The sequence below is a fragment of the Pristiophorus japonicus genome, chromosome 1 (genome assembly GCF_044704955.1).
Source record: "Pristiophorus japonicus isolate sPriJap1 chromosome 1, sPriJap1.hap1, whole genome shotgun sequence".
NCBI classification, from domain to species: domain Eukaryota; kingdom Metazoa; phylum Chordata; class Chondrichthyes; family Pristiophoridae; genus Pristiophorus; species Pristiophorus japonicus.
Genome location: NC_091977.1, coordinates 15,727,813 through 15,742,969, shown reverse-complemented (window position 1 = coordinate 15,742,969; position 15,157 = coordinate 15,727,813). Strand labels below are relative to the sequence as shown.

Below are 15,157 nucleotides of genomic sequence, written 5' to 3'. Positions count from 1 at the left end.
AAAAGATGGGAAGAGTTTTATCACAGCAATAAAACAATTCCGACTGTTAAGTATATGTTTGTTGCGTTTATGTCGTTATTCTGTTGGCATTTTTATGTATCTTTGATGTCCTATGATTTATTGGCAGAATGCATGGAATCTCGTGATCAAAGATGAAAATTGGTGTAAGAAATTAAAGGGGACACTGTTGAGCCGCTCACACTGGAATGGTGGATAGTGTGTGTCTCAGTAGCTCGCTCCCATACTGGAAAGGTGTGGTAGTATGGAAAGACCTGAGCTCTCCTACTGGTTTTGAGTAGTATGAAGAGACTTGTGCACTCTTACTGGCTGTGGACAGTGTGAGGTTTCAATAAAGGCCTGACCCTGCATCACTACAACGGAGTGCGGCGATCTGGTGTTTAAAGTAGCAAAACAAAAAAGAACACGACTGCAATCCAACAATGGCCAATTTGCACACAGCAAGTTCCCATAAACAAGCTCAATGACCAGGTCATCTTTTTTTAAGTGCCGTTGATTCAGGGATAAATATTGATCAGAATAATGCTACGGAATCTTGTGTGTCCACCTGAGAGGACAGACAGGGCCTCAGTTTAACATTTCCCCTGAAAGGCAGCTCCTCTGACAGACCAGCACTCCTTCAGTACAGCAGTGAAGTGTCGGCTAGGTTAAGTGCACAAATCTCTTCCTGACTCAGAGTCCATAAGAAATAGGAACAGGAGCAGGCCACTTGGCCCCTCGAGCCTGCTCCGCCATTCAATAAGGTCATGGCTGATCTGATCTTGGCCTCAACTCCACTTCCCTGCCCGTTCCCCATAATCCTTCACTCCCCCTGTCATTCAAGAATCGGTCTGTCTCCACCTTGAATATATTCAATGACCCAGCCCCACTGCTCTCTGGGGTAGAGAATTCCAAAGATTCACAACCCTCGGAGAGAAGGAATTCTTTCTCACCTGCGTCTTAAAATGGGTGACCCCTTATTCTGAAACTATGGCCCCTAGTTCTAGATTCCACCACGAGGGGAAACATCCTCTCAGCATCTACCCTGTCGAGCCCTCTCAGAATCTTATACGTCTCAATAAGATCACCTCTCCTGCTTCTAAACTCCAATAAGCATAGGCCCAACCTGCTCAACCTTTCTTCATAAGGCAACCCCCTCATCTCAGGTATCCAGAGTGCTAGCACTGAGCCACGGCTAACACTGAACAAAGCACAAGGGAATTTCATTGGCTTTGGGATTTCCTGAGGTCATGAAAGGCTTTGTAGTAAGCCAGTCAGTCTTTCTTTCTTTCCCAATAACTCCAATTACGGCAACGACTCTGAGCTTAATTTCTTACTGAATTGTGTGTTTTTCCCCCCTCTCTTCTCTTCACCTTTTTCCATCAAATGTTGGCCCCTCCTCTCCTCAAGGTACTGCTCAATGAATACGGCTCAATGCACTAGCTCCCTTCGTGGCCATGTATGAGGCTAAGCTGCGAACATCAATAGGCCATTCCACTTGGGAGGCAGCACAGCAGCGAGGAGCCAGATCCTGTCCTCACTCAGTGCCCTTTCATATTGGAGGAATTGGGATAATGGCCGGGAGATGGAACCTGGGCTGGGATTACGCCTTACTGGCCCACAGGCGATGAGGACGATTAAGACATCCCCCCACTGCTGCCCTGGCCAAGGATCAAAACTGATGCACAAATGAAAATCGACTTATAAGAAAGACGTATATTTATATAGCGCTTTTCAAGACCACTGGACGTCTCAAAGCACCTTACAGCCAATCAAGTACTTTGTGAAGTGTAGTCACTGTTGTAATGTGGGAAACATGACAGCCAATTTGTGCACAGCAAGCTCCCACAAACAACAATGTGATAATGCCCAGATAATCTGTTGTAGTTGTTATAAAAATGCAGACTATAGATATACTCTGTGCAGTCACTGTATAGTTGCACAAGATGGAGATTTGTTACCTGATACACTATCAATAAGGTTTACACTGTGTATATACTATGCTGGCACCACTAGAGGATGCAACTGGTGGAGACCGGGGTTTCCTGACCCTGTGGCAGAGGCTGTCCACCAGAGGGCACTGTGGTGGGAGACCTGAGGGTTACCTGCATAGGTGTGCAGGGCCCAGTATAAAAGGCTGCCCACCATGCTTGTGCCTCACTCTGGAGTTAGAAAATAAAGGACCAAGGTCGCTACAGTTTGAGTACAACACATTGCCTCGTGGAGTCATTCATAAATACATTACAGACATAACAGTAGTGATGTTGATTGAGGGATAAATATTGGCCAGGACACCGGGGATAACTCTCCTGCTCTTCTTCAAAATAGTGCCATGGGATCTTTTAAGGCCATCTGAGAGAGCAGCTGGGGCCTCATAGAAAATATAGAAACATAGAAAATAGGTGCAGGAGTAGGCCATTCGGCCCTTCGAGCCTGCACCGCCATTCAATAAGATCATGGCTGATCATTCCCTCAGTACCCCTTTCTTGCTTTCTCTCCATACCCCTTGATCCCCTTAGCCGTAAGGGCCATATCTAACTCCCTCTTGAATATATCAAATGAACTGGCATCAACAACTCTCTGCGGCAGGAAATTCCACAGGTTAACAACTCTCTGAGTGAAGAAGTTTCTCCTCATCTCAGTCCTAAATGGCCTACCCCTTATCCTAAGATTATTTCCCCTGGTTCTGGACTTCCCCAACATCGGGAACATTCTTTCCGCATCTAACCTGTCCAGTCCCGTCAGAATCTTATACGTTTCTATGAGATCCCCTCTCATCCTTCTAAACTCCAGTGAATAAAGGCCCAGTTGATCCAGTCTCTCCTCATATGACAGTCCAGCCATCCTTGGAATCAGTCTGGTGAACCTTCGCTGCACTCCCTCAATAGCAAGAACGTCCTTCCTCAGATTAGGAGACCAAAACTGAACACAATATTCCAGGTGAGGCCTCACTAAGGCCCTGTACAACTGCAGTAAGACATCCCTGCTCCAATACTCAAACCCCCTAGCTATGAAGGCCAACATACCATTTGCCTTCTTCACCGCCTGCTGTACCTGCATGCCCACTTTCAGTGACTGATGAACTATGACACACAGGTCTCGTTCCTAATCTGCCGCTATTCAGATAATATTCTGCCTTCGTGTTTTTGCCCCCAAAATGGATAACCTCACATTTATCCACATTATATTGCATCTGCCATGCATTTGCCCACTCACCTAACCTGTCCAAGTCACCCTGCAGCCTCTTAGCGTCCTCCTCACAGCTCAAACCTCCACCCAGTTTAGTGTCATCCGCAAACTTGGAGATATTACACTCAATTCCTTCATCTAAATCGTTAATGTATATTGTAAAGAGCTGGGGTCCCAGCACTGAGCCCTGCAGCACTCCACTAGTCACTGCCTGCCATTCTGAAAAGGACCCGTTTATCCCGACTCTCTGCTTCCTGTCTGTCAACCAGTTCTCAATCCATGTCAATACATTACCCTCAATACCATGTGCTTTGATTTTGCACACCAATCTCTTGTGCAGCACCTTGTCAAAAGCCTTTTGAAAGTCCAAATACACCACATCCACTGGTTCTCCCTCGTCCACTCTGCTAGTTACATCCTCAAAAAATTCCAGAAGATTCGTCAAGCACGATTTCCCTTTCATAAATCCATGGTGACTTGGTCCAATCCTGTCACTGCTTTCCAAATGCGCTGCTATTTCATCCTTAAATGATTGATTCCAACATTTTCCCCACTACTGATGTCAGGCTAACCGGTCTATAATTACCCGTTTTCTCTCTCCCTCCTTTTTTAAAAAGTGGTGTTACATTAGCTACCTTCCAGTCCATAGGAACTGATCCAGAATCAATAGACTGTTGGAAAATGATCACCAATGCATCCACTATTTGTAGGGCCACTTCCTTTAAGTACTCTGGGATGCAGACTATCAGGCCCCAGGGATTTATAGGCCTTCAATCCCATCAATTTCCCTAACAAAATTTTGCAGCTAATAAGGATATCCTTCAGTTCCTCCTTCTCACTAGACCCACTCGGTTTAACTTCTCCTCCGAAAGCCAGCACCTCCGACAGTGCAGCACTCCCTCAGCACTGCACTATCTAGATTTATGTGCTCAAGTTTCTGGAGTGGGACTTGAACCCACGACCTTCTGATTCAGAGGTGAGAGTGCGACCCACTGAGCCACAGCTGACACTGATGAGCTGGAAGTACTGAAAGTCGTCAGTGGGCAAGAGATTGTTCAAACCTAAACAAAGATTTGTGCCGATGAAGGAGATAATAATTCAAAATGATTATTTGTATCTATAGAAAATGATTTTTTTCTCTTATAATATAGTTGAGAAATTATCTCAGTAATGGGGTACCTCAGATTTCCTTGCGAGTCCGTTTTCTCATGGTAACAATCGATTTCTTTTCGCAAAACCATCATCCACTTCTGAAAGGAACAGTAACAGAGGAGGATCAGACCAATTTGCATCTGCACCAATGAACCATGGAGACTGTGGGAAGGAATAACAACCAAGCCTCTCACCCTTTCCCGCTAACCTGGACATCCATTTGGCACACTGAATGCCACGTACATTGTCTTATCTCTTCAAACCCTGGTACCGGAGGGGCAATACATCGTTCGAGAATGGAAGCTGGGGGTTGTATCCTTTCTGTCCCATTCTCCTCCCACACTATCCATCCTGTCTAAACAGAGATGTCATATGGCAAAGAACGGAGAGGCTGCATAATTAACATGGAGCTAGGAAACTCGGACTGCAACTGCCTTTATCAATATTTTGAATATTTTCCAAACCTGTGTCAGCATTCTCTCTATCGTGGAGCTGCTGATGTCACAGGACTATACAGCAGAGGAGACCATTTGGCCCACGCGTCTGTATCTGCTCTGGGAAAGAATGGCCGATTTCCTTTCATTCGGAGAGAAGCGTTTTTCAGACGAGCTCATTCCTGCCCTCAGACAGCATCCACGCACACCTCACACTTCCAGTGGGGCTGTTGGATAGTGAGCCGGAGCAGGAACCCTGTCCAATCCCACCTCACCCCCCTCTCCTTGTACTTGTATTGAGTGATACAGTGGCTGAACACAGAGTTGCAAAGGGTTGGAGCAGCTCACCCAGCGAAAGGGCCAATCACGAAAAGAATGAACCAACACAGGGGCTGGAAAATAATAATTCAGAAATTTGTACCACATTCTGAATTGGAGTTGCCATTTTTGGTCAGTTCAAGGGTTTATTTTGCCCAGCCCCACCCTTACTTTTCAGTATTATTTTCTCTGTGACTCTGCCATTAACGCAGCCAGCCACAAGGAGGTACTGCACATGACAAAAAGCCTTCCGCCCCACCTTTCCATCTCCTGAGAGATGTTACTCTTTGCTACAGTTTCCCAGGTACTAATTGTCCACCAGTAGCTCACACACCTAGCTATTTATGTGCGAACATTGACACACATGCACGCACATAACTGCCGGTAAAGGTCGCTGGAAAGTGATATGGTGTGGGAGCACCGACTGATGTCCCTCTCCTCAACCTGGTGGCATTGTATCGGCTATTCCCATCACCCCTGTGCGAATTCAGCTAATTCAGCACTGGACTCTCCCGGGATAGGTACAGCGCGGGGTTAGATACAGAGTAAAGCTCCCTCTATTCTGTCCCGTCATACATCCCAGGGCAGATACAGCACGGGGTAGATACAGAGTAAAGCTCCCTCTACACTGTCCCATCACACACTCCCAGGGCAGGTATAGCACGGGTTAAATACAGAGTAAAGCTCCCTCTACACTGTCCCATCAAACACTCCCAGGGCAGGTATAGCACGGGTTAAATACAGAGTAAAGCTCCCTCTACACTGTCCCATCACACACTCCCAGGGCAGGTATAGCACGGGTTAAATACAGAGTAAAGCTCCCTCTACACTGTCCCATCACACACTCCCAGGGCAGGTATAGCACGGGTTAAATACAGAGTAAAGCTCCCTCTACACTGTCCCGTCATACATCCCAGGGCAGGTACACAGTGGAAGACACAAAAACCATGCCAAAAATTGCTGGTCATGGGAATGTGGGAAGGGAGGACCTTGAGACAATCACTATCACCAGGGAGGTAGTGCTGGACAGGCTTAATGGGACTCAAGGTAGACAAGTCCCTTGGTCCTGATGAAATGCATCCCAGGGTATTAAAAGAGATGGCGGAAGTTATAGCAGATGCATTCGTTATAATCTACGAAAATTCTCTGGACTCTGGGGAGGTACCAGCGGATTGGAAAGCAGCTAATGTAACGCCTCTGTTTAAAAAAGGGGGCAGACAAAAGGCAGGTAACTATAGGCCGGTTAGTTTAACATCTGTAGTGGGGAAAATGCTTGAAGCTATCATTAAGGAAGAAATAGCGGGACATCTAGATAGGATAGTGCAATCAAGCAGACGCAGCATGGATTCATGAAGGGGAAATCATGTTTAACTAATTTACTGGAATTCTTTGAGGATATAACAAGCATGGTAGATAGATGTGTACCGATGGATGTGGTGTATTTAGATTTCCAAAAGGCATTCAATAAGGTGCCACACAAAAGGTTACTACAGAAGATAAAGGTACGCGGAGTCAGAGGAAATGTATTAGCATGGATCGAGAATTGGCTGGCTAACAGAAAGCAGAGAGTTAGGATAAATGGGTCCTTTTCGGGTTGGAAATCAGTGGTTAGTGGTGTGCCACAGGGATCGGTGCTGGGACCACAACTGTTTACAATATACATAGTTGACCTGGAAGAGGGGACAGAGTGTAGTGCAACAAAATTTGCAGATGACACAAAGATTAGTGGGAAAGTGGGTTGTGTAGAGCATACAGAGAGGCTGCAAAGAGATTTAGATAGATTAAGCGAATGGGCAGATGGAATATAATGTCGGAAAATGTGAGGTCATCCACCTTGGGAAAAAAAAATAAAAGGGAATATTATTTGAATGGGGAGAAACATACTGCGGTGCAGAGGGACCTGGGGGTCCTTATGCATGAATCCCAAAAAGTTAGTTTGCAGGTGCAGCAGGTAATCAGGAAGGCGAATGGAATGTTGGCCTTCATTGCGAGAGGGATGGAGTACAAAACAGGAAGGTCCTGCTGCAACTGTACAGGGTATTGGTGAGGCCGCACCTGGAGTACTGGGTGCAGTTTTGGTCACCTTACTTAAGGAAGGATATACTAGCTTTGGAGGGGGTACAGAGACGATTTACTAGGCTGATTCCGGAGATGAGGGGGTTACCTTATGATGATAGATTGAGTAGACTGGGTCTTTACTCGTTGGAGTTCAGAAGGATGAGGGGTGATCTTATAGAAACATTTAAAATAATGAAAGGGATAGACAAGATAGAGGCAGAGAGGTTGTTTCCACTGGTCGGGGAGACTAGAACTAGGGGGCACAGCCTCAAAATACGGGGGAGCCAATTTAAAACCGAGTTGAGAGGGAATTTCTTCTCCCAGAGGGTTATGAATCTGTGGAATTCTCTGCCCAAGGAAACAGTTGAGGCTAGCTCATTGAATGTATTCAAATCACAGATAGATAGATTTTTAACCAATAAGGGAATTAAGGGTTACGGGGAGCGGGCGGGTAAGTGGAGCTGAGTCCACGGCCAGATCAGCCATGATCCTTTTGAATGGCGGAGCAGGCTCGAGGGGCTAGATGGCCTACTCCTGATCCTAATTCTTATGTTTTTATGTTCTTATGTACAGCACGGAGTTAGATACAGAGTAAAGCCCCCTCTACACTGTCCCCTCAAACACTCCCAGGGCAGTATAACACAGGTTAGATACAGAGTAAAGCGCCCTCTACACTGTCCCGTCATATATCCCAGGGTAGGTACAGCACGGGGTTAGATACAAAGTAAAGCTCTCTCTACAATGTCCCATCAAACACTCCCAGGCCAGGTACAGCATGGGGTTAGATACAGAGTAAAGCGCCCTCTACACTGTCCCGTCATATATCCCAGGATAGGTACAGCACGGGGTTAGATACAGAGTAAAGCTCTCTCTACAATGTCCCATCAAACACTCCCAGGCCAGGTACAGCACGGGGTTAGATACAGAGTAAAGCTCTCTCTACAATGTCCCATCAAACACTCCTAGGGCAAGTACAGCACGGATTAGATACAGAGTAAAGCTCTACACTGTCCCATCAAACACTACCAGAGTTTCCTCTTGTACTGAGCAGGATTACTATTGCAACAACACATCATCAGTAGGGTAAAAGTAACCTGTCTCACGACGGTCTAATCCCAGCTCACGTTCCCTATCTGACCTTCCCCCTCCTTGGCCCAGGGGCCAATTTTACCTCCACTCAGGCACTTAATCAATTCCACAGTCTCTAAACCTGAGCCACATTTAACCCAGATGACCAACTGCTGACTCAAATTGTTCACCAGATACCACATTTATTTCGTCTTACAGGTTTAACCCTGGCTGGTTGGATTTCCCGGGCCTCGGGAAACCCGGCCGTTAAAGGGAGGCGCAGACTGCTGCGTGCAAAAGGTTACATGCCTTTGCAGCACTGCTTGTGGGCCAGGAGAGCAGGAGAGCTACCAGCAGCTCCCCCAAAGCTTCGCTTCTTCTCTGCCGTCGGACCCCGCCTCTCACCATCGGACTCCCTCCTCAATTGATAGACCCCTGCAGATCGGGGATCCAACCTCCTCTCCCCGCCCCCCCCCTCAAACCTGGGATCTGACACCCCCCTCCCCCCCCCCGGATCAGACCTCCCACCTCCCATCGGGATATGACCACTCCCACTAACCCAGCTGCAGGCTCCCTACCTACTCCTACAGCTGTGCCCCGCCCCTCCCCAGAGTGGGAGCCAAGCCTGTCAAAACTCCATAGCACGAGGGGTTTCCCCACCAAAACACACCCACCCCCACTTACGCAATCTGCCCCAGTCGATATCGGGCTGTTATGTAATGATGTGTGTATCGTCCCAGTACCTTAAATGTAATGTAAGTACTATGCCACACCACAGAGGGCGCTGCGGTGGGAAACCCTGGTCGTACCTGTAACAAAGGCTATATAAGGCTGACCACCACACCTGGGAGGCACTCTGGAGCTGAACAATAAAGGACGAAGGTCACAACAGTTAGACTTACACCAGACCGTGTGGAGTCAGTGATTTGTGTGCCACATACACCACATTGGCGACTAGGAAGTGGACGAACTCCACGCAACCATGGCTACTCTGGGCTCGCTAAAGGATTTTACCGTGGGCAATGATTGGGAGGCCTTTACGGAAAGGCTCGAGTACTACTTCACAGCAAATGACCTGACGGAGAACACATACGCAATGAGAGAGAAGCGTAAGGCGATATTGCTCTCCAGTTGTGGAGATGAGGTTTACTGTCTCGTCAGGGATTTCCTGGCACCTGGGAGCGCCAGGGACAAGTCATACGAGGAGCTGACTGAACTCATTCGTGACCAGTTGAAACCGAAGGAGAGCATCCTCATGGCCAGATACAAATTTTACCATCACTGCAGACCTGAGGGTCAGGATGTCACCAAATATGCTGCGGACCTCAGGAGACTCGCGGCGCCGTGTGATTTTGGGGCACACCTTGACGAGGCTTTGCGGGACGTTTTCGTTATGGGGATTGGCCATGAGGGCCTCCTTCACAAGCTGTTGGCCACGGAACTCACAGTCACTCTGACAAAGGCCATCGCCATCAGCGGGGCACATATGACCTCGACTTGCAGCACCAAGCAAATAATCCACACAGTCTCGAACCCGGCAGGCACTGTCCACAGGATAGCGCCCACCACGGACAAAACTGCAGAACGTGGCTCTGCCCGGGGCAGAGAGCACGGACCTCGGGGTCCTGGAACTCAGAGTCCGCCGAGGGGGGCCAATCAAGCAGCACCATGCTGGCGTTGTGGAGGAAGCCATGGGGCTCACCGGTGCAGGTTTGCGGAGTACACGTGCAATACCTACCACGTTAAAGGCCACCTTCAGCGTATGTGTAAAAGAAATCGGACTCACCATGTGGCTGAGGAGATGGGGGATGATCCACTGTTCAGCGAGGAGCAGGTAAAAGAAGATGAGGTGTTGGGACTGCACACGTGTACCGACGATTCGCCCCCAGTGATAAGTGAAGTAAAAATCAACGGAGTCCCAGTGAGTATGGAAGTGGACACGGGCTCGGGTCCATCGTTGATGAGTCGGAGAACTTTTGATAAACTGTGGATTAACCCAGCTGCACGACCCAAGCTGGTCCCGGTCACGGTGAAGCTGCGAACTAATACCTGTTCTCGGCAGAGCGGAGGTGCAGGTATCTCACGGGGAGGAGGTGCACGGTTTATCTTTGTGGGTCGTTGCAGGCGATGGGCCGACACTCCTCGGCCGGAGGTGGATGGGGACGGTCTGTGGGAGCTGGGAAGACTTCATCACTCCACAGGCTGCTGCTCCCCGGGGTGCTGCTGTGCCCCGGGTCCCCAGAGAGTAGCGCCGACCGAGCTGGAGCTGCAGCCTCAATCCCCCCACAGGCAAGTCCCAGGCCCGGACCTCACACAGAGACCCTGCAGCCTCAATCCACCCACAGGCAAGTCCCAGGCCTGGACCTCACACAGAGACCCTGCAGCCTCAATCCACCCACAGGCAAGCCCCAGGCCCGGACCTCACCCAGAGACCCTGCAGCCTCAATCCACCCACAGGCAAGTCCCAGGCCTGGACCTCACACAGAGACCCTGCAGCCTCAATCCACCCACAGGCAAGTCCCAGGCCCGGACCTCACACAGAGACCCTGCAGCCCCAGCCCCCACAGGCAAGTCCCAGGCCCGGACCTCACACAGAGACCCTGCAGCCTCAATCCACCCACAGGCAAGTCCCAGGCCCGGACCTCACTCAGAGACCCTGCAGCCTTAATCCCCACAGGCAAGCCCCAGGCCCGGACCTCACACAGAGACCCTGCAGCCCCAGCCCCCACAGGCAAGTCCCAGGCCCGGACCTCACACAGAGACCCTGCAGCCCCAGCCCCCACAGGCAAGTCCCAGGCCCAGACCTCACACAAAGACCCTGCAGCCCCAGCCCCCACAGGCAAGTCCCAGGCCCGGACCTCACACAGAGACCCTGCAGCCTCAGCCCCCACAGGCAAGCCCCAGGCCCGGACCTCACACAGAGATCCTGCAGCCTCAGCCCCCACAGGCAAGTCCCAGGCCCGGACCTCACACAGAGACCCTGCAGCCCCAGCCCCCACAGGCAAGTCCCAGGCCCGGACCTCACACAGAGACCCTGCAGCCCCAGCCCCCACAGGCAAGTCCCAGGCCCGGACCTCACACAGAGACCCTGCAGCCCCAGCCCCCACAGGCAAGCAGCCCTGCACAGAGGGGCCTAGTGGGGGGGGAAGTGAGCCGGCGGGGCGCTGCGGGCAGGGTGCTGAGGGATCCAGGGGCCGGCGGTTCGGAAGGGCCCCGCAGAGAAAGAGGCCGTTGGGCGGGCCCCGAGGAGCTGGTAGCGCCGGGTGGCGGCAACAGCTGGGGGTCGGCGGCCATGGCAGCTGCGGGGGATGCGGCAAGTGCGGCCGCTGGAGAGGCGGCAAGTCAGGTGGCAGCGGAGGGGAGCGGAGGCTGCGACGGCGGAGGGCATTCGGAGCGGCGGAGAAGAAGATGGCGGCGGCATCGTGTCGGAGCTGCAGAGCATCAAAGATGGTGGCGCCCAAGGCGAAGCCTCGTGGAATCCTCCTGCATCAAAGATGGCGCCTTAAAGAGCAAATGCACCCGGGAGTCTTAAAAGGGCCTTACAAAGAGGTGGTCCCCACAAAGGACTTCTGTTTGGCAGAGCGAGTCTAAAATGAGCTATGTTAATGTGAGATAGTGAATTTATAATAAGAATTACTTTTTTTATGCTGAATGGCCACTGTATTTGTATAAAATAATGGATGAAGCACAATTAATGATAATGGCTAACAAGGAAATCAAGGTTCCGATTCCAGTCAATAACCAGTTAATGTATCAGATAAAATGTACCATACTAACGCACTGTCTATGCCCACCCGCCTTCTGTTGGACAAGTGTGATGTTATGTAATGATGTGTGTATCGTTGTCCTGCGTCCAGGTGGGGGGGGGGGGGGGGCGGAAGGTGATGTTATGTAATGATGTGTGTATCGTCCCAGTATCTTAAATGTATTGTAAGTACTATGCCACACCACAGAGGGCGCTGCGGTGGGAAACCCTGGTAGTATCTGTAACAAGGGCTATATAAGGCTGACCACCACACCTGGGAGGCACTCTGGAGCTGAACAATAAAGGACGAAGGTCACAGCAGTTAGACTTACACCAGACCGTGTGGAGTCAGTGATTTGTGTGCTACATACACCACAGGGGCCTATGAATGTGTTTGTCATGTATGTACATGCTGTTTGTAGCCACCAGATGGTGTCATTGTTGGAGGCCACTGAGCAGCACGCACATGGTGCTGCTCTGGTATAAAAGGCCAGCCATGTTGTGAGTCAGGCACTTTGGGCCTAAATGAAGCAGAAGCAGGGTTGTACCTTGCTTAGTTAAACAATACTCAGTTTGAACCTTTATTGCATACATAACAGTGTTTTACTGCTCAATTAGCGTGGCAGTATTGTGTGATCATTTGCAGAACATGACTGAGTGTTCAGACGTATTTAGTTCCAGGATTATCCACAAGTAGACTTGTTGGTATTATACTTGGTGTACTTTAACTTTTAACAAAATACTCGTACTAGAGGGTTTTTTCAATTTCCCTTTCCCTAATTGAACCAGTTGCTATTTTTTTAAGGAGTAGTCACTCCAAAGTTGATAATGAAAATAGGTGATCAATAAAACTAAATGAAAGCATCAGGGTCTTTTTAATGTTTCATTTTCAGTCATGCTCACAATCAACAGATCGTCTCCAAATTCAGCCTGTTTTTTTGGGGGGGGGGGGGGAGGAGGCTGTAACTATGTGCAGGACGTGCAAAATAACTGGAGAAACACCACCCCTTCCCCCCCACCACCACCTGCCAAAAAAGAGATCCCAGGTTTTTAAATCGGTAGTAAAACTGACTTTGATGGTTCTCAATTCTAATTTACACAACAATACAAATCGTCGGATGCGAACAGCCTGATTTATTTTGTTGGGCGGGGGAGCAGTGGGGTTCAAGTAAACTTTTGCACCGAGACATGTTGTTGCAGTCAGAACAGGAAACAAAAGTAATGCTACATGATCCAGCATTCCGTCTACTGGGCCATGCGCGTGCATCTCGTCAGTGAGGTGAACAAACGTGTGAGAACTGACCCATTTTCATAAAGGTCATGCACATTGCTCTGCGCAGCAGTTCATCCGGTTAAACCTGTCTGTCAGTTCCCTCTGCCCCAGTTAGTATGTACAGACAGGGACTTCTGTCAGCTATCGTGCCTCTCTGCCCGTTGCAACTTTCTTCCTCAATCACTTGCTTACCGCTCTCCCTGCCTTCAAATGCCTGCTAAAAAGCAGCCTTTGTGGAGGGGGCCACTGTTTTTGAAATTGTCCTTCATGAGTTTTGGAGCGGTGTCCGGGACTGCTCCACCCGTTTCCCCAACAATTGGAATTCTAGGTTTTATGTATGGCCTTATGCTGTCTGTATGTCCTGTGAGCCTGTACCCCCAACTCTCCCTCCTCTGGGACAGCACTGAGCAATGGTAACACGCACACACAGACAGACAGAGACACACAGACAGACAGACACCAGCATTTGAAATATGAACTGCAAGTTAATGCAGTCAGGACAATATGATTCATAACCTCCAAATGATCCCATCCCCATGAGACATGCCCCTCGGCACCTCCCTGTCCTCGACTGTCCAAACCGGACACAGACAGCGGCGTGTGCAATAAAACACCACCCTCACCTTTCTCTCTTCCTCGCACGCTGCTGAGAAGTACCAGGTTCGGTGTTTCTTGTTCACGTGAATGATTTTGAAGGGAAACACATTGCTCGAAGTCGTTTCCTCAGTTGACCGCATAACCCTGAGGAAAAAGAAAGACAGACAAATAAACACCATAGAATCGTCGAAATTTACAGCACGGAAAGAGGCCTTTTCGGCCCATGGTGTCCGTGCCGGCCGACCAAGAGGCTATCCAGCCTAATCCCACTTTCCAGCTCATGGGGCCCAAGTTTCGGGTGGAGTTGCTCCTAGTTTTTTGAAGCAACTAGTTTAGTTTGGAGTATGTTAGAAATTGCAATTCTCGGATATTAGTTTGCTCCAGTTCTAGTGAGTTAGTTGAGGTTGGCTTTAGGTAAGGTACTTTTTTTTCCAAAAGGGGGTGTGTCCAGCCACTCAGGCCAGTTTTGCAAGTTTCGGCATTGAAAACTTACTACAAACTAACTTAGGATGGAGTAAGTGTCCACTTTTGTAAGTTCCGAAAAACCTTACCGAGAGTTAAGTTTAGTGCAGGCACAGCCAGAGACGGGGGGTGGGAAGCATTAAACACAAAGGACACATCAACATCACAACAGCGGGGGGTAAGGGAAGTTAGAGGATTTTCCATAAACACCTTCACAACAACATTAAAGAAGCAAAGTACATTTAAAGCACCAAGCACTAAACGAAGCACAAAAAGTAATAAGCAATTAAGTAATAAAAAATAGAAAGAACCCTGCACCTAAAGCACCAAGGCGAAAGTAATAAGTAATCAATCAATAAAAAATAGAAGTCCTACCTTTATGTGAAGGGAAGATGTCTCTGACAGTGTCTCTCTCTGTAGTGTCTCTCTCTCTCTGTATCTGACAGTGAAGGGTGCGGGGGGGGGGGGCGGGGAGGGTGTGTGTGTGTGTGTGTGGGGGGGTGGGAGGGTGTGTGTGTGGTGGGGGGGGTGGGAGGAGGTGTGTGTGTGGGGGGGGGGTGTGTGTGGGGGTGTGTGTGTGTGAGGGTGTGTGTGTGAGGGTGTGTGTGGGAGGGTGTGTGTGTGGTGGGGGGGTGGGAGTGGGGGTGTGTGTATGTGGGGGGGTGGGAGGGGTTGTGTGTGTGGGGGGGGGGGTGTGTGTGGGGGGGGTGTGTGTGTGGGGTGTGTGTGGGGGTGTGTGTGTGTGTGGTGAGGGTGTGGGAGGGTGTGTGTGTGTGTGTGGTGGGGGGGTGGGAGGATGTGTGTGTGGTGGGGGGGTGGGAGGAGGTGTGTGTGTGTGTGTGTGGGTGTGCGTGTGTGGGGGTG

At 49.7% G+C, this 15,157-nt stretch overlaps 1 protein-coding gene across 4 annotated transcripts in view; it reads right to left on the bottom strand.

The window, feature by feature from the left end:
- Positions 1–15,157, bottom strand: part of sh3bp2 (SH3-domain binding protein 2) — a 169,525-nt gene that overhangs the window by 43,145 nt on the left and 111,223 nt on the right. For all 4 annotated transcript variants that reach the window (XM_070877713.1, XM_070877721.1, XM_070877734.1 and 1 more), the window contains exons 4-5: positions 13,858–13,975; positions 4,366–4,436 (exon numbers count right to left, since the gene is read on the bottom strand). In XM_070877713.1, coding sequence (XP_070733814.1) covers positions 4,366–4,436; positions 13,858–13,975 — 189 coding nt within the window. The remainder of the gene's footprint in view (positions 1–4,365; positions 4,437–13,857; positions 13,976–15,157) is intronic.